This window comes from Heliconius melpomene, chromosome 10 (assembly GCF_056956725.1).
Source record: "Heliconius melpomene rosina isolate 202511_hmr_F chromosome 10, ASM5695672v1, whole genome shotgun sequence".
NCBI lineage: Eukaryota > Metazoa > Arthropoda > Insecta > Lepidoptera > Nymphalidae > Heliconius > Heliconius melpomene.
In genome coordinates this window covers 14,634,398-14,652,873 of record NC_140398.1, presented here as the reverse complement: position 1 = coordinate 14,652,873, position 18,476 = coordinate 14,634,398, and the positions used below count along the sequence as shown (strand labels likewise).

Sequence of the window (18,476 nt, the reverse complement as noted above, 5' to 3'; positions counted from 1 at the left end):
AATAATTCTCGACCTTTTAAACTCATCTCTCTCTCACTCATCACACCAAGACCTTCTTCAGTTCAGTTCTTAATTTATGGCGCTTCGAGCGTGCCAATTGAGCACTAATCACTTCGCCAATGTCACGTTGTATGGAGAACACACGAAGGAGATTGTACGGTAAAAAAGAGAAGAATTATACAATAGGAGAATGCATTACCAAGACTACTTTCAAGTTCCTTTACACAAGCTTAGGTATACGCCAATTTCAAAGTCATTGGAAACATTTAATATTAAACTTGTCACATATTTTCCCCTGCGATATCATTTACTTTGAAACTACGTGACTTAGTTGCGTGATACTTTTAATAATCTGCTGCTTGCACTTGTTAAGGTTCAATTACGTCATAAGTTACAATTATTTAAAGTGATAAGCTTAAAATAAAAAAAAAAACATTAAAAAAACAATTTGAGACCAGTCGTGGCACAGGGTCACAAGCGAGTGACTGTAAACGTGACAGGTTGTGGGTTCCATTCCCACTCGGGAAAGTTACATATTTAATACTTTAGTTTCTTTGCTTTGGTGTCGAGTTAAATCGCAGCGTTGAGCGCCGCAACTCAACACGCAACGCCTTCAGTTCGGCGGAAAAAGTGGAACGGACTGTCTTAACACTAAGCTCCCTTTGCTTGCTGTGTGCGGGATACAGCGTGAATAAATTTTTCAAAAGCTAAAAAAGCCCATAGCAAATTCTGAGCTATATCTAAATATAACTTAATTAAAACTTTATTAAAATTTACATAAAGATCGTGTGAGCGAGACGAGATAGTAGAGAATGGCTAAAACGCTTCTTTATGAGTATGCTGGCAAATAAAGGGTCTTTATTACATCCAAGTCCATGTGAGCCGCGGGTACCAGACTGTGACGGAACTGGTTTGTCTGGTGCAACACAAACACCTGACGCACTGCAGTATAGTACTGTCAACGAGTCGTGGCCGCACTGAAGTTAGTTGTCACTGAAGTTAGCTGCGCAGATATGATTTTACTATTATTCTCACATCTGATTATTTTCTTACTGAGTAGTAAAAAAGTTCAGAAAACCTAACTTCAGGTCGGCCACAACTTATTAAGCGTAGTATATTGGAGTTTAAATTCATATTTTCACTATACATCATTCGCTATTCATGGATATTAAGAACAAGGATGCGTCAAGTGGGTCACAGCAAAATAAACAAGTGCCATAAGATAGTCTACAATGGAAAGCCTTGTTAAGTTTACATATTTTCTGAAATTGATAATAATAATCGATAATTTATCATTATTTTAATATTTTTATTGAAATTTCAGTCAGTTGATGTTCACAAAGCAGAGTGTCAGAGAGTAAAGAGAGTCAGATTTTCCTGTGTCACGGAGAAATAAAATTAAACTAACCTCAATCAATATACAGTCAGTTTTTTACTAGATATATTTAAAATTTCCTTCTAATCGGAACATCCTGAAATTAAATAGCATATTGTGATTTTAAAGATCACCAAGACATATCAAATATATTTAATTTTAAATTTATGTATATTCTAATTTTAGTTTTGACATAAGTATTTACAGTTTTAGTAAAAGTAATAATATAGAAACACTACAAGGTCGACGTTTGAGATATAATTACGTACGTTGCTCTTAGCGTCCTTTCTGTTTGATATACCTAAAACTTGATAATTCTATTCAGAAATATGGAAACTATTTAACAGGTGTTTGTTGAAGCTTCACTTTCGCATAAAATTAAACCAGAATAGATCATCTTGATCATAAATAATAATATTTATTATTAGCATTGGATATTCATTATTTATATAAAATGTCAATGACGTAATTGCATTTTGGGGTTTCTGCGATTACGTCTACTATTAATGTTCATATATTTGACATTATCTAATTGGTTAATTGGGAACATTTTTTTTTATTTAATTAAAATATATTAATATATATTTTTAATTCAACATCATCATCATGATTTTAAATTTCATTTTTTATCTTCTTAAACTTAACAATAATTGTAACTAAACAATTCGTTATACTTGGGTAAACCTTTTATTTATTTTTAAACGTTCTAATGACCTTTACGTTACATAACATTTTTAAATATTTCAAGTAAATCTGAGTACAAGTTGAACATTTATAAAACAACATTGTATAAATGTTTAATTATTATTAATTATTTAACAAACATTGGAAGACGATTCAAATTAGCATAAAATATTATACGTAATTAATTATATTCGCTCTGCCAGGTGGTCTGTAATTTGATAGTGCCCAAAAACCACATATAACATTACTAGTTGCAAAAAACACCCATTAACAGCCACGAGCAGGTGTGCTAGAAAGCGAACACCGTAAAATTTTATTATCTTACATTTTGCTTAGTTAAACGAAGCTATGACTCATTTCTTATAGTTATAGAGCTGCAAGAGACTAACTTAAAAATTAGATAATTTAGTAAACAACACTATACAATTCTATTAATCTTTTACCAAAATAATGTGTTATATTTTAAATTTTTAGTACATTAATAAATTATTTTTAAATATATCTACCTACAGTTACAAAAACGTTGAATATGTCAAATATGACTTGCGCTTTCTAAAACATGATAACGAGAACTATTGCTTTTTACATACATAGTTTATTGATTTATATAAAGTTATATCATAATATCGTTTTATGTAAAAATGTAAAAAAAACTTTTTTTATAGTATTTAAAATATAGTAATGCATTATTTTATTTTTAAAACACAACCAAATTACTTTGCAAGCGACATACAATTGCAGAAAAACTCATAACACTCAAATAAATAATTCCATAATGCATAGGTATTTGTTCTAAATGAAGAGATCTAGAGCCTGTGGTATTAACATTAAAAAGACCATATAGTATTTTATAACGACTGATGGTAGCAGGTTCAAAACTCACCAGTGGAATATTCATATTTACAATAGTTTATTTGGTCTATGCTCTATTCGGACAAAATACATTCTAAATAAACGAATACTTAAAAATTAAATTTTCTTTTAAATTTATATAATAACCTTAAAAATGTATTTAATGAATCCTACATTTCCATATAACTAATTAATTCAATTCGTCTAGACTACGTAAAGTGAATGTTCCCTTCCGCGACCTCAAACAATGACCGGACCGGAGTAATCGAACCGGTACTTACAGTCATCGATCAGACCATTTCATTTTAAAATAAATCAGCAATGTGAACTCAATACTACTACTGCCTATAAACGTGTTTGTTAACAGATCAATAGTTATTAAAAATCTATTATGGAAACCACAAAATTGTATTTAAATGGGTTTAGTGTTATTCATACAAAAACTGGTAGTAGCCTACTGGTTTATTAACGTTGTTTATGATAAATATTTTATTTAATTTTATTGAGATTATAAAATTCTAAATTACCCACCTACAAATGAGCAAAGACAATTAAATCCGTTTTTATCTTCTTTGTAAGCGTCATTATAAACGTATAAAGAAATTTAAAGATCTTGGCGCAATCGTTAAACACAAAAGATGAAATATATGGACTAAGGTAAACACAGACGTCTGTGCAATCTGATAAATATGCACAAAAGATGAAAAGTCATTTTCAAACCAGACTATGATGAAAGAAAATCTTCAAACACGGCAATGGCTTTACCCACTGTCATAATTTCGAAATATTGTGCATTTATCACAATAAAATATGTATGAGTCATAAGAAGATTGTTCTAGAACCTAGAATGTTAAACGTTTTTTTTTAAATTAAAAATTTAAAATAATTTGACAACAATAAACATAAATAATTTTATGCAAATTACTGGCTTACCATTATTTTTCTCACTAACTTCACTGAATAAAATTAAATGTGTAAATTATGAAATAATTTTATTTCATTTTACGTCATATATGTAATTAAATTGAATAAACTAATAATTATTAAAGGAAAATACTGTCAAGTGCTGTAAGGAAAGTACTGTTGACATTTCGAATTCTTCGAATTCGATTTGTTATAATAACATGTAATTGCAACTTATGTAGATAAAACAAAAATTTATTCATTTATAAATTTCAAGATGTTGAATATTAATCACATTTAAGTTTTTATACGTATATTATATCTTTTATAATCTACCACAAAGGTAAGCAGTTAGTGTCTAGACAAGAACCAGTGCGGTCACCTTGGCCAAATTCTACATTTAACGTAAAATTTGGTATGTTATATAACATTATTTAAAAATATATTTAAATATATTATGTTCTATACAAAAATATATTCTTATACTATTTATTTTTATTAATATATTTTAACTAAATGTTATTAGAGTTCAGTGATATTGATAAACAAATTTCAATTTCTCAATTATTATCTAATCACAATGTTCTCTTGACATTTGACAAATCTTATATCTGTACAAGTTTTATATCTGACGTGTTTCTAGAAAATAGGTATTGTCTTATTACATTCACCCCTGATTTATCTCCGCTACAGAAACACTGATGGTTTTTCCCTAGTAACGACAATTTTACAATATAAGAAGTAAATGGTTGAAAAAAAGATAAGCATAAAAAGAAAAGCTTGTCCTACATAAAAATATAACTTTTGTTCTTTATACAAAAATTTAAACCCTTCAAATCTCAGATATAATACATTAAACTACTATAGTTCTTACAATTTCTGCTTCCTCGTCTTATAACTGCAATTTTGTCCTCTAGTCTTATTGTTTTGATACAAAAGATGCGCTTAGCGAGACGGTAAATATACGCAGATGTGTCCATAGAGCGCAAGGCCGCGGCGGTTTTTATGAACTAGTTCTCTTTATACTGCCTTTAGAATATTCGCTATTTGTGCTAACTTGAACAATTTAACGGTACACTTTTATTTTTACATAATTTGACAGAAAAAAGATTTATAAGTCATACAGGTATTAAACATTCGTTAAAAAAAACCGAATATAATAAGATGATAGAAATTTACCATTTTCCTGCTAATATTACAAATGTAAAAGTTTGTTAGGATGGGTGTTTGTTACTCTTTCACGCAACAACTACTGAACTGATTTAGATAAAACTTTAGAGTAAAATAGCTCATAACTTAGAAAAGCACATAGGCTACAATTTGTGTAAAGGTTTTGTATAAATTTAACCATGGTTGGCTTACAATGTCATAAGATGCGTTTAATTTGTTTGTATTTAACGTCCTCCCCATGATTGGCAGAACAAACTGAGCAAAGATCGATCAAATGTTGCCAAAGCCTTCCTACAATAACCACCGCCATCAGCCACGCCAGTCTAGAACTTATCGCATTATTATTCAGAACGCGGATAATTTTAACGACCTTCTTTTTACATTCAAGGCAATCTTATTACTTACTCTAATAATTAATTTTACTTTAATGTCGTATAACTGTAATATTCGATAAGATATGGTCGGTTCGGTTCGGTTCGGTGTTGGAATTTAGTATTAATATATTTATTTTAATTCAGAGACCACCACCTTTAATATGTTTTCAATTCAGATATACAATCCTGGAAAAGTATTGACATTTTGCATTTTCCATGCTATTTTATTTTTTTAAATAGTAACTGGTATTTTACCAAGCCGTTAAATGTCTTTTAAAGCAAACAATTTGTTGCTTTGAAAGTCATTCAATTTATTTGTTGCAATCAATTGTAATTTATTCCTAAATTACTACAATATTACGACCACAAAAGGAGATCCGTAAACTAAACTAAAACCAGTTGTATAAGTTCTAGTGGTTGAGCAACCACGCCTCTGCACATCAATAAGTACACCCAAGCGATAGATGCAAACATCGATAGTCGTTGTGATGAAAATACAAAGTAAATTATACGTTTAGATATATAAGCTTGTAATTAACAAGTACTTTGCAAAATAGGTTGCCAGAAGCTAAAGATTTACAGACCCCGATTGATAATTAGTAACTGAGTCACAATGAACTCTGCTAAAAGCGATTTTGCTACTTCCATTTATGTAGAATGAAATACTTATATTCTATTTATAATAATACAATCATATAAAGTTTCAATTAGGGATCTAAAATGTTATTGTGTAAGAGCGTAATGTATGAGTCACTACGACTTTCATACGAAACCACCGTTACTGCATGCAATAGGCATGCACTGCCAGGTCACAACCCGCGTTCATCGAAATTTTAAATAAAAAACATAAGTATTTACAAATGTTAATATATGACAAAAATGCACGATCGTATTCCTGTATATTCGAGGCCAGTCGTGGCGCAATGGCATAAACATGTGACTGTAAATTAAATTCGACAGGTTGTGGGTTTGATTCTCACTCGAGAAAATAAAAATTTAATATTTCATTTCTTCGCTCTTCCGTCACTCAATATGTAAAGCCTCCAGAATTTGGTAGAAAGTGAGGAACGGAGTGTATTTTTTTTTTTTTTTAGCCTTAAGTTAGGTTACACTGGCTTTATATTAAACGTTTATTTTAAAAAATATAATTCAATAACACACTACGTTTCTTGTTTTTACAGATCTCATTTAACGAAGTATCTGGGCGGCTGAACTAGGACAGAGGTATGTTTACCATTGTTTTTTTTTTTCATATTATAATATTAAATACCTAGTAGCTAACATTAAGATATTTTATTTGATTAAAACGCACATATAGGTATTTTAATAGAGTACGATAAATGGCTAAGACGTTAAACAAAAACCACAAGCCTTACAAGATGTTTCATTACGAGGCGAGGGTGCTTGCGAAATGTTCTCCGATATAGGTGTTGTGGCCACTCTCTCAGTATCTCCACACGCCTAACGGATCTTTTAGAGCCTTCGTTATGAAACATAAAGGCTAATATCATGTGACAGTACATTCGAAATTCCTTCCTCCGAGCTCCGTCTCTACATTGTCAACTTGTATTATGTCACATGTAAAGCGTAATCTAATTTGCACCTTAATGCTCTGGTATAAATGGTGTTTCTTCCAACTTTTCGGCTTATGGCCAAGTTTTCAATGCAAACTACTGTGACGCTATGCAAAGTTCTCCGAGGCGAGTTGATAGCTGATATGGGTGTATAGGCTATAGCATACATTATGAATAAGAAGCGTGGTAAATTATAAATAAATTGATATACTTTTATATCGTTCTATATTCCTATATTATAGTATATGTACTTGTAAATGTGTTGTTGTGAAAGGGAAGACATACCTATTAGGTATATAAAAATTATAATTAAAACCATACTCACATGTATTTGTCTTAGTTTAATATCTAATGAGGCCAGTCGTGTCGCATATCGTAGTTATGATTTCGATTCTCACTAGGAGAAATGAAATATTTTTATTTTCCTCGCTCTGATAACATGGGCAAAACGAGTGGAGTGCCGCCACACTCAACCTAAGAAGTCAGCGGAAAGTGGGGAACAGAAGTATCTTAATGGGAACGTAGTATCTTAACACTAGGTTCAGGTTCTCTATATAAATGTGATTTATAGGTATTTTCTGTATAACATAATGTTCAAATAAACTCTTGCAGAAAAATCTGTCTGTTTACTTAAAATTCGCTATTAAAAAAATAATGACTATGTAAATAAGGTCGAATGGATTATATTCTATAGTCCGTCATATATCGGTCATCTATCCGGCGGGTGGCGTGACGCGACGTGACGGCACGCATTTTTGCACGCCTCGCCAATGTAGGCAAAGTATTGTATGCTAAATAAATCATTTGTTTTTATATAGGGATTAGTATTCGACGCAGTGAACTTTACTATTTATTCCTTTTGGTTTCATTTATATTTAAATGTTTTTTGTTCCATTATCATGATTATTTTTATCTTTTTTTCTATAAATAAAGTGTATTAAGTGTAATTATCGGTATAAATAATATCTATAAATACTTGTATTTAAAAAAATATATCATTTAGTAAATTAAAGCAGTATTTTCCATTGTTTTTAAATATTTTATATATTAATTATTTTATAGTTGATATACTGTATCAAAATAAGTATTTACTAAATCAAATCAGCTTCACGCTGTATCCCTTACACAGCAACATAGGCAGAGGGAATCTAGTGTTTAGACACTCCTTTCCAGTATAATACACCAATTAAACAAGCAAAAAGAACATATAATTTGAACGCTATTTTCTTACTAATACTTATCATTAATAATGTCATACCAATTTTTGTGACCCACCTTGCGTTCAGCTGGCAGTGCTGGCATACACCGCAGACCAGATGCTCGCATATAGAAACACATTTCGCTAACACCTGCCTACTTTGCATTTGTAATTATAATTGTCACCAATGTGATGGTAGAGACGATGCTAGCATGTTTATTTATTACTATGTTTGACCATATATGTAGTTGTTTACACCATCGCTTCGCAAAGTTTCTGATAGCTGGGGGAAGGGGGATTTCAGTTAGAGCTAAGTGTTTTTTCAATCTAATTTGGCAACGCCTGAGTTGGATATTAGTGAAGGAAGGAATCATCGTAAAATTTTCATATAAAAGTATTAATCACATTCATTTTGATTCTCGTCTTGTCTATTTTTTCATTTGTAATTATGTTTGTATGTATAAACATAACTCTATTTATCCGTATTTGGTTTACCTTTACTTTTTCCTCTATTATTAGAGTAGTAGTAATTATGTTATTTTAAATGTAATTACATATTTTATATGTAGCCACAAATATTTTATTTATAATAAACAGGCAATGGCATATGTAGAATGAAATGATTCTTAGACGAAACGAGAAATTAATATCGAGCCTACTCTATGGAACATTTCTCTGAGACCGGTTATCTAATCTTATCTGGAGCTCTACGATATCGCTAGCGCGGGGAGATTGTGTGCTTACCGTTCTTTGTTTCAATTTTGTAATATAACAGTACTCTCTACCTTTAAATATAAATCAACTTCACGCTGTATCCCGCATACAGCAGTGCAGGCAGAGGGAACCTACTGTTAAGACACTCCGTTCCTCGAAGGGGGATCAAACCCACAACCAGTCGCGTTTACAGTCGGTAAAATATAAAATAATAAAAATAAATTCCGCCAATTACTATAATGTTTCTAAATTCGATAATCGTTTGCACGCACGATGACAAAGCTACGGTTTTGATGCACTGCATTGTGGCCGGACCGCGAGAAAGTGTGTTAACTTTCTATCACAGCCAGTATTTGTACTTATCAGATATATTACATTTCAATCTATTTTAGAATAGGGTCAATTGTAATATGAGGTCATTGACTTATTGGTAGCTGAAATATATAAGTAGATATAACATTTATTACGAGGCACTGTAGATTAAATTAATATCAAAAGAATATTTTATGAACATTATAATTACCTATGTCAAATGCCGCTATGTGGACACCAGTTTTAGGTAAAAATCTCTCGCTTTGAAGAATTCTTGTAGGTAAATCTAAATGTAGAATGCATATATCTCTCTCAAAAACTGCGCTCTCTAGGCTGAAGATTCAAAAGATACGTGAAGTTAGAAAAACAGCTGATATCCAAGAAAATCTGTCAGACTTGTTTACATTTAAAATAAAGCGGAATTTTTATCCGTAAATATGTATAACATAACATTTTACTTAAACAATAAAAAACTGAGATCAAATAATGTTTAAATACTTCAGATTTCACATTTACCTCTAACCTAATTTCCAACAATATATTTTGCTCGTACTTTACATGTACAAACTAAAGAGATTACCTACGTTTTACATATATAAGCAATGCAATTTAATTATAATGAAAACAAAGATAACTTCGTCACTCTTAATAGAACACTTTAACTGGAGTATCTTGTCTTGAGGCCGCGTACAATAATTAATCTATACCAGCGGTACTTACCTTTTGAGATAACTATGGCTTATACTTTATGCAGTAGATAATTGTATGGCCATGGGATGGTGTATATAAAATGGGTAGAGTTGCCAATATGTTGATATTTTTTATTTATATATCAAGTTTAAAATATTATTTCAAATTGTTACTTTTATGTTGTTGTTTTTATATTTTTAATTTTAAATAATAATATAAAAAATAATTTGCGGTTAAATTACGTGATAATAAGGAAAACAAATTCTGACCACATTTTCTATACTTATGACTAAATCTATACATATTTTGCGTATGAAATTTCATGAAAACAATACGGCCACATCTGTTTCACAACTCATAAATATTTATGCTTGTTAGTTAAATATTCAAATTATATGGGTATAATTACATTCCTGTGCTGTACTTATTAAAATGTACACGACCAAAAACTTTTATATATATTTGTAATATTGATTATGATTAACAAATACACTCGTAATATAATCAAACAACTTCTACCAATTCATATGTCCAAACAATATCTTTATGTTTTTTCCTTCGAGTTGTTCGATGACCTTGCACTTGAACTCGCTTCGTGCGCACAAACTGAATTATGTTATTTAAATATTGACGTGTCTTATTGTTTTAATTTCAGAGTTCGCTACGACATGGGGGCTAAGTCCCGGGAGTTGCTACTGCTCCTGGCAGTTTGTGCGCTTGCAATCTCAGAGTCAGTTAACAAAACTGCAAAGAAAGATAACAAGGATTCTGACAATTTCCTGTTTCAATATGAAGACTATGACGCAGATGAACAAGAAGTATTATTCAATGAGGACAGGCCGTGTCCTAGAGATTGCATATGCACTGTATCTCAAGGATACAGAACAGCGAAGTGCAACCGTCTAGAAATGGGAACTCAAAAGTTCGGCGACGATATCACGGATCTCGTAATTGACAACGCCGAGACAGAGATTCAACTGGATGATTTTATTTTCAAAAAATTGGGTCTACACCAAATTGCTACAATCAAAATTGTAAACAGCACTATAACATCTGTAGGAGCAAACGCCTTCCATGGTCTCCACGAACTCTACGCTGTTAACTTGTCTAATAACAAACTAAAGAGCTTACATCCTGAAACGTTTGCAAATAACAAGAAACTGCTCCTTTTAACACTGTCAAATAATCCGCTCAAATTCCCTGCTCCGGGATCAGATGAGTATTTCCTTAATGCTTCTTCAGTACAAGAGTTCGATGTTTCTTATTGTAACATGCAATACATCACCGCTAATACTGTTAAAAATATGCCAGGCGTAATGTACCTGAACTTGGCTGGCAATTATTTATCAGATATGGAAGCTGATACATTTAGGACTCTTCTCGATTTAGAGGAACTAGACCTAAGCGACAATAACATTAAATCACTTCCCGAAGATATTTTCTCAGAGAACACTGAATTGGCTACTCTTCACATTCAAAGAAACCCAATCGACTCCGTATATGGACTTCAAATATCAGACTTACTTACTTTAAATGCAGGCCAAACAAATATTAAATTTATCGGACCATCCATGTTTAATGGTATGACATACATTGCCAATCTTAACCTTAGCGGAAACAACATTGAAAAAATTCATAACCAAGCTTTCCACAAACTGGTAGAACTTAACTACTTGGATCTTTCCTATAACGACTTGGATTTCATTTCGAGCATTCTTATCAAGGAAAACATAGAATTGGATATTTTCAAAATATCCAACAACCCTCGATTAAAACATTTGCCTACTGAAGGCTTCAATTGCTCCGCAGAACAATTTAACATTTACCTGTTCGATGCATCTAACTGCGGCCTCGAAGAAATTTATGATGATTCATTAAGAACATTTACTGCACTTTCGCAAATTAATCTGTCGGCAAACAAGATAAAAACGATAAGCAGCCGAGTTTTTTCGAGAAGTCCTAAACTTATCGAAATTAATTTATCATATAATTTGTTGACAACTTTAGAGGCCAAAGTATTTGAACAAAACAAAGACCTCGGGAAATTAAACCTCCAAGGCAATCCCTTGAAAGTACTTTCAGCTGAAGTCTTCATCAACACACCAATTCTCACATGGTTGGACATGAGTCATGCTAAACTTACAGCTCTTTGGAAAGTAGAGAAAAATCAATCAACCACACTCCTGAACAACTTAAGCTTCCTAAACGTGTCACATAACCACATTACTGAAATTAAAGAAACTGAATTAGATACTCTCAAAAAATTACGTTCGCTTGATATTACATACAACTTACTAACTTGTAGCCGTGAATTTGAAAACCTCATGGCCTGGTTAAGCAGTCACAAAATTTCTCCTAATGCAAATACTGCCAGTATCGCTAACTTAGCGACTGATGCTAAGGAAGACGAGGGCTCATACAGTTGGGAAATACTGACACGTCAAACGTGCGGTACACCTACACATCGCGTTGAGCCATTGCCATCAGTTTCTGATGAAGAAATATGGGAAAGAATCGACACAGACGCAGAGGGCAACTTTGACTTGAAAGACACATTAGACGACGGTAAGATTGCCGATGATACTAAAATGATTAATAACATCACTAACCAATTTAATGACGATGACAATACTGATGGAGACGCTGACGACGATGACAACCAAGAAGAAGGTGAGGACGAGGAAGACGACGACGAATCCGGCGAGGAATATGACGAAGACGATGAAAATCTCGATCTCAAAGTTAAACTTATCGAGAAATCATCCACTCCGTCACCAAAACCGATTGATAAAGCGCAAAGCGATAGTGTAAAGATTGATATCAAACTTTTAGAAAACGATAACATGTACGACGACCTCGAACCTGAAGTATACATACAAACATCTGTAAAGGACACGGAGCACGGCCGCTACGAGTACTTGTGGCCAATGTTGATAGCCATTTTGGGTGCGCTACTTCTCCTGATCGTCGTCGCCAAGCTCGTAGTGATGGTATTTGTGAGACGGAACAAGCAGATACGCTACATCAACTCGGTGTTCGCGAACATGGCGCCGCCCGGCCCGCACCGGCTGCGGCGGGACTGCGGCCAGGTGTACCAGCCGCTGACCGAGGAGCTGACGGGGCCTACCACCCCTCGCCTCAACCGCTACGCTCCACTCCGCAACGTCAGCGTGAGCGCCGCCAACATGTCGTACGAGAGCAGTCCGTTCCACCACAAGAACATCGTCCCCGAGGCGGTCTAAGTCACGGTACAAATAACATTTGTAAACACATTAACTGCGTTAACATTTTATTTAAGCAGTAAGTGATAGACGTAAGCGCTAGTCAAATAAAACTTTCTACATATCGAAAATTGAGCATTAAGTAAGTGCCTTCTGATTATTTCCGAAATGAACCTTCCGAATCTTGAAATCTAGCGCTTTTCTTATAATTATAGTGAAATAACAAATCGGATACAAATTAAAATTAGTTAATGTAAGATATACATAATTATATATTATACAAATTAGTTGATAGGTATTATTTTATGTACTTAAAATTAATAAAAATTAAACTTTAAATGTTATATTATTTTATTGATAACAGATAATAAATTGGTAACAATAACAACAACCATTATTTTAATTTACATTATATACATATATAGTAGTATAAAAAATATTAATATATAGACAGCGACTCTTCCAAAATGGCCGTTAAATCATCTTCAGACTGTGGTACTGGGGCAATCTTAAGTAAGCGATGCTATAAATGAAATAAAATTGTTATATTATTTTAATTATAATAACTACTCTAATTAGGGTCTACAAAAATATTTTTTTTAATCAAAAAATTCGACTTTGTCTTTGATGTTTACAAAAAAATATTAATCTTTGTTAGTATCTTAATGAACTACTAAAGTCCCATATTATTTTAATAATGCATTCATAAAATATTGATTTAAATAATACATGATCAAAGCTCACTAATGTTGTATTTTATCCACTTTATAAATCCACTTCCAACCACCTTAAGCCTAAATCGCTTTATGCTAGTATTATAATCAAGTAGTGAGTAATTTAGTAGCTAAAAAACTACTAAGCTGCCGTCAAAAAAATCGTTCAAACTATGCCCGAGGCAAGGCAATAAATAAAATGAAATGATTAAACTAATCCTAAATGATATTTTAGAAAAAGTGGATAAAGAAATTTGTGCGATTAATAAAATTTTACATATTGTATTTTACATATTTGGGGAAACTAATACACTCGAGTAATTTATTAGAGTCTGACCTATTTAGTCGGTGAAACAATGGGCACTGATCACAAACGTGGGAGTTGTGCTACTTGCCCAAAAAAAAAATTTTACAAAATGGATTAATTTAATTAATTTGCTTAGTAAGTAAGCTACACTACTAATTTTGGGTGTTTGGACACATTTTTATAAAATACTATGAACATATCCTCAGAACAAGTTTCATTAGAAGTGTAGGTAAACATAAAATAGTTTATTAGTTTAAATGAGTAAATTATACCTTTTCTGAGCTATTTACAATTTAGGACCTAATTATAAAAAAAATCAATTTAAAATTATAAAGCTTAAAAACTTACTTGAGGCAATGCTCCTTTAACTAACTTCGGTATATCAGCACTTGTATAACCGAAGGCCGTCAACCCATTGTCAATATCCATTTTCTCCATATAACGTATTATAGTATCGGCGAGTATTTTTCCCGAATCTGCATGTTTCTTGCCTATTACATCTGTACCTAGTAATTGTGCTGCTTCCAGATGCTTCTCAGGATCACTGGGTGAAGTAAAACGGAAAACAGCCGGAGCTGTTACCGTTACGGCCAAACCATGAGGTATTATGGGATCTGATCTGAAAATTAATAATAGCATAAGTAAAATTGATATACGTTATTCCGCTTTAAAATATATTTTTAATAGAAAATTTATTATTTATATAATTACGCTGATGCAATAGCATTAATGATGCAATAAGGAAGTGTTATTGGGATGTTAGCAAAATGTGATCAAGTAAGTATAATACTTACCCATAATCCTGTGGCACATACTGTTTAACATTCCCAGCTATAGGATAAGCGAGGCCGTGACAGATGTGCACGCCCGCGTTTCCGATGCCCACGCCCGCCATGGTGGCCGCGAGGTGCATGTTAGAACGCGCCTCGATATCGTCCGCGTTGGTCACTGAACGAGCGAAGTATTTGTGCAAGATCTTGGGGATTCAAAATTATTTTGTATTAATAAAATCAGCTGTATCCCGCAAACAGCAGGGTAGGCAGAAGGAGCCTAGTGTTAGGAAGGCACTCCGTATCACACTTTCAGCCGCGCTTTGCCTTGACACCAGAACGAAAAAATAAAAATATAATGGCTAAGCGAGGCCCTGACAGATATATATGTGCGCCCATTCTACCATATGTGTCGAACAAGACGAGGATTAGTTCAAACTATAGGGATTTTAAAATAATTTTGAGTTAATTAAATATATTTAAATTAACTTAACTTTTGTTATTGTAAAGTTCAATTTAAAAGAAAATACAAAATAGATATAATGTACAGAAAGATTACTCATCTTTATAAGCATGTACTTGTTTATGCAGAATTTTATGATTTATGACTAATACCAAAGTTTATTATTACAGAATTCAAATAGCTTAGTACTTGCAACAGCCGTAGGATAAAGTTATTACAATAATTGTTTCCATAAAACACGTAAGTATCTATCCAAAGGCTAAGTTGTTATTTCGAGAAAATATTATGATGCATCATTTTGATTGTGAAAATATTTACTTAAGTATGTAAATTTGTAAAACCCAATTATAGAAACAACAGATCATATAAACCAACCAAGGGATGTGTTTTGTGAAACCCTATTTTTAATTCTACTATTGCACAAGATTTATTTATATTCAAAAATATATTTAATTCTTAAAAAAGCAATACTCACTTGCAAACAAAATCTAGCCCAAACATCAGATATAGGATTACTTCCTTGATAAACTGGTCTTAACGCGGGATTTTCAGGGGCAGGTGTTCTCTCTGTATACGGTATAGCCGTAAAACTCTCTAAAGCATGACAAAATATATCGAAACCCGAATAAATGGCCACGTTTCTCGGCACAGTCAGTGTATGTAAAGGGTCTATTAGAGCCAGGATCGGTCGTAAGGCGGAATGAGATATGCCAGTCTTGGCTTTTATTTCTTCGTAGTCGAATATGCTCATGCCAGTTGTTTCGCTGCCTGTACCGCTGGTTGTAGGAACTGTTAAATTTTTACATAACTTTTGTTTAAAATTAAAATAGTATTCATGGATAATTTACATTCATGGGGATATTTGTCAATTTTGTCTAAATACAATAAAAATAAGTAAAATATTTACTATACGTTATGAAAAGACAAGATTCTAAACAAGTTGTTATTAAAAATATCTTTTTAATTTATACAATATTCGAAAAGTGCCCAATTTATAAAGAACTGCAAACTGCAAATCGAATAAAATAAAAAACAAAAGAAAGAATAAAATATAATAATAAAATAACATACTCGCAATCATTGGTTTCAATTGCACATCGACCGGTTTCCCTTTGCCCACGGGCTGGTTTACATAATCGAGGAATTCCGCGTTCGGGTCGCAGTAATACAAATTGGCGGCTTTACACGTGTCCATTACCGAGCCGCCGCCGATAGCCACGAAACTGTCGAAACTACCTTGTTTGGCGAAATTTATAGCGTCTTTGAAGCTGTAATAGTTTTGGGTTAGTAAGCAAATTGAATAGGTAATTTTTTATTAAGTAAGAATAAACGATATTGATTTTTAATAATTCATAAGTTAATTTAACAAAAAATATAATTTAACGCAACTATAGTTCAATCACTTTTTTCAGTTTTACGTATCCCGCAGATAGCAGGATAGGCAGGCATTAGAATATCATTAAACAAAAACATTATTGATATCTTAATTGTAAAAAGTAACCATTACCATATCTTTTACTACAACAATATCATAAAAAATTAAACATTTTTCAATATTTACAACATTGATATATTATAAAGATAATTTTATCATTTGTAGCAAAAAATATTGTCAATATAACTTTTTAAGTGGTCTCACTGCCTCAGTGAGAGGCCTCGGTTCAAAGGGTCAAAGATAATGAACCTCGCAGGGTGTATATGAAGAGCTTTACAACAGTGGACAAGGCCTGTTTGATATAGTACAGAAAGTAAAAATGTAACAGAAACCTTAGTGTTTGTGGCTCTTTTTTCTCTAACTATCTTGCAAGTAATGTGAAGCAAAAAAATATAATAAAAGATTAAATTATTTATTTAATTACCTTGAATCAGTTGGTTCCACTCTAACCTGGTCATATACTTCATAATTGATTCCATTTTTTGTAAGAGAATTAAGAACTGCTTTCATTGGATTCAGAGATGCAACATTAGGGTCTGTCATAACACAGACATTTTTTGCCCCTAAATTCACCAAATCCTGTCCAACTTCTCTTGTAACACCTAAACCATATCTCACTGTTGAACATTTTATCTGTAAATTTAAAAAAAAATCTTAGCTTTATGCTTGATGACATATATATAGTAGTATAGCAGGATTTGGTGAGTATACACTTCTTTCACTGCTTTCTGGTAGAATTAGAAGAATAAGAGACATTGCATGATTTGTGGAAAAGCTCAACAGTGTGCTTTGCAATGTCAGAGTAGAGAAATGAAAATATTTTACTCCACTGAGTAAGACTTGAAATCATATCATATCCACCACTCCACTATAACTAATGGACAGAGTTTATTTAGTTAAAATAAGAAAAAGAAATTATGACAATAAGACTAAGACACAAAATTAAATAAATCTGAAAACTTTACCCCATGTAAATATAGAATATAGAGTGCTGTAAAGAGTTTTTGGTGATCTTTCATAATATTGAGAGTATACTTGAGCTATAAAATATGAGATATAAAAATGTCCTAAAATTACCTCAAAGGCATATTCCTTTGATGGAGTAGCATGAGTAACTTGAAAGTTTCCCCTATGACTATGTGCTGGACACTGGCAACTAAAATAAAAATATTTATTGACAAATAAAATAACTTTAAAAATGGCTATATATTTATCCTAATTTTTGAAAATAGGTTTTATGTTTTGAATAGATGTTTTGAATACATGGATTGGAATAGATGTTAAGTTTTCTATTATAAACTAAATTATACATAAATATTTCTTCAATAAAGAGTACTTACGACGCGACATTAATGGTTCTAAATAAATCAAATACTCTTTTTCGTGAAACCATTTTTTTAAGTATATATTGTTTTTCTTCAGAATTATAGATCAGTCTTTCGCCACTATATTATCACTAATTATTTTAATCTTTTAAATTTTCATTTACAATTATTAATATATTGACGTAATAATTCCAACGTTGTGTTATCATTATAACACTATCTATAACAAAAACTTTCTTATAATGATTATATCATAAACTAAATTTTGTACGTATATGTAAATGGTAAATTATTGAACTTAAAATTACTAGATGGAAATAAAATTGAAACAAAATAAAATTAGGAAAACTACAAAGTAAGAAAAGATTTATAAAATACTTTTCATAATATTTTTAT

The 18,476-nt window shown here is 32.0% G+C and overlaps 2 protein-coding genes across 3 annotated transcripts in view; one reads left to right on the top strand and one right to left on the bottom strand.

The window, feature by feature from the left end:
• The window catches only part of Gp150 (leucine-rich repeat domain-containing glycoprotein 150), a 25,771-nt gene extending 12,365 nt beyond the window's left edge, over window positions 1-13,406 (top strand). For both annotated transcript variants that reach the window (XM_085190757.1, XM_085190758.1), the window contains exons 2-3: window positions 6,540-6,582; window positions 10,502-13,406. In XM_085190757.1, coding sequence (XP_085046883.1) covers window positions 10,515-13,088 — 2,574 coding nt within the window. In that variant the 5' untranslated portion in view covers window positions 6,540-6,582; window positions 10,502-10,514 and the 3' untranslated portion in view covers window positions 13,089-13,406. The remainder of the gene's footprint in view (window positions 1-6,539; window positions 6,583-10,501) is intronic.
• On the bottom strand, window positions 13,401-18,476 carry T3dh (Type III alcohol dehydrogenase). Its single transcript, XM_085190760.1, has 8 exons — window positions 18,096-18,476; window positions 17,833-17,911; window positions 17,180-17,388; window positions 16,392-16,588; window positions 15,796-16,109; window positions 14,882-15,063; window positions 14,436-14,706; window positions 13,401-13,590 (listed from the first exon to the last, which is right to left on the bottom strand). The coding sequence occupies exons 1-8, from the start codon at window positions 18,146-18,148 to the stop codon at window positions 13,507-13,509; spliced, it is 1,389 nt and encodes a 462-aa protein (XP_085046886.1). The 5' UTR covers window positions 18,149-18,476; the 3' UTR covers window positions 13,401-13,506.

Excerpts from the sequence above, each read along its gene's own strand:
- T3dh (XM_085190760.1), bottom strand. The coding sequence starts at position 18,148 with ATGGTTTCACGAAAAAGAGTATTTGATTTATTTAGAACCATTAATGTC. Across the intron at positions 17,389-17,832 it reads CAAAGGAATATGCCTTTGAG|ATAAAATGTTCAACAGTGAG; the intron begins GTAATTTTAGGA and ends TTAAATTTACAG. Across the intron at positions 13,591-14,435 it reads TTAAAGGAGCATTGCCTCAA|CATCGCTTACTTAAGATTGC; the intron begins GTAAGTTTTTAA and ends TTTCATTTATAG.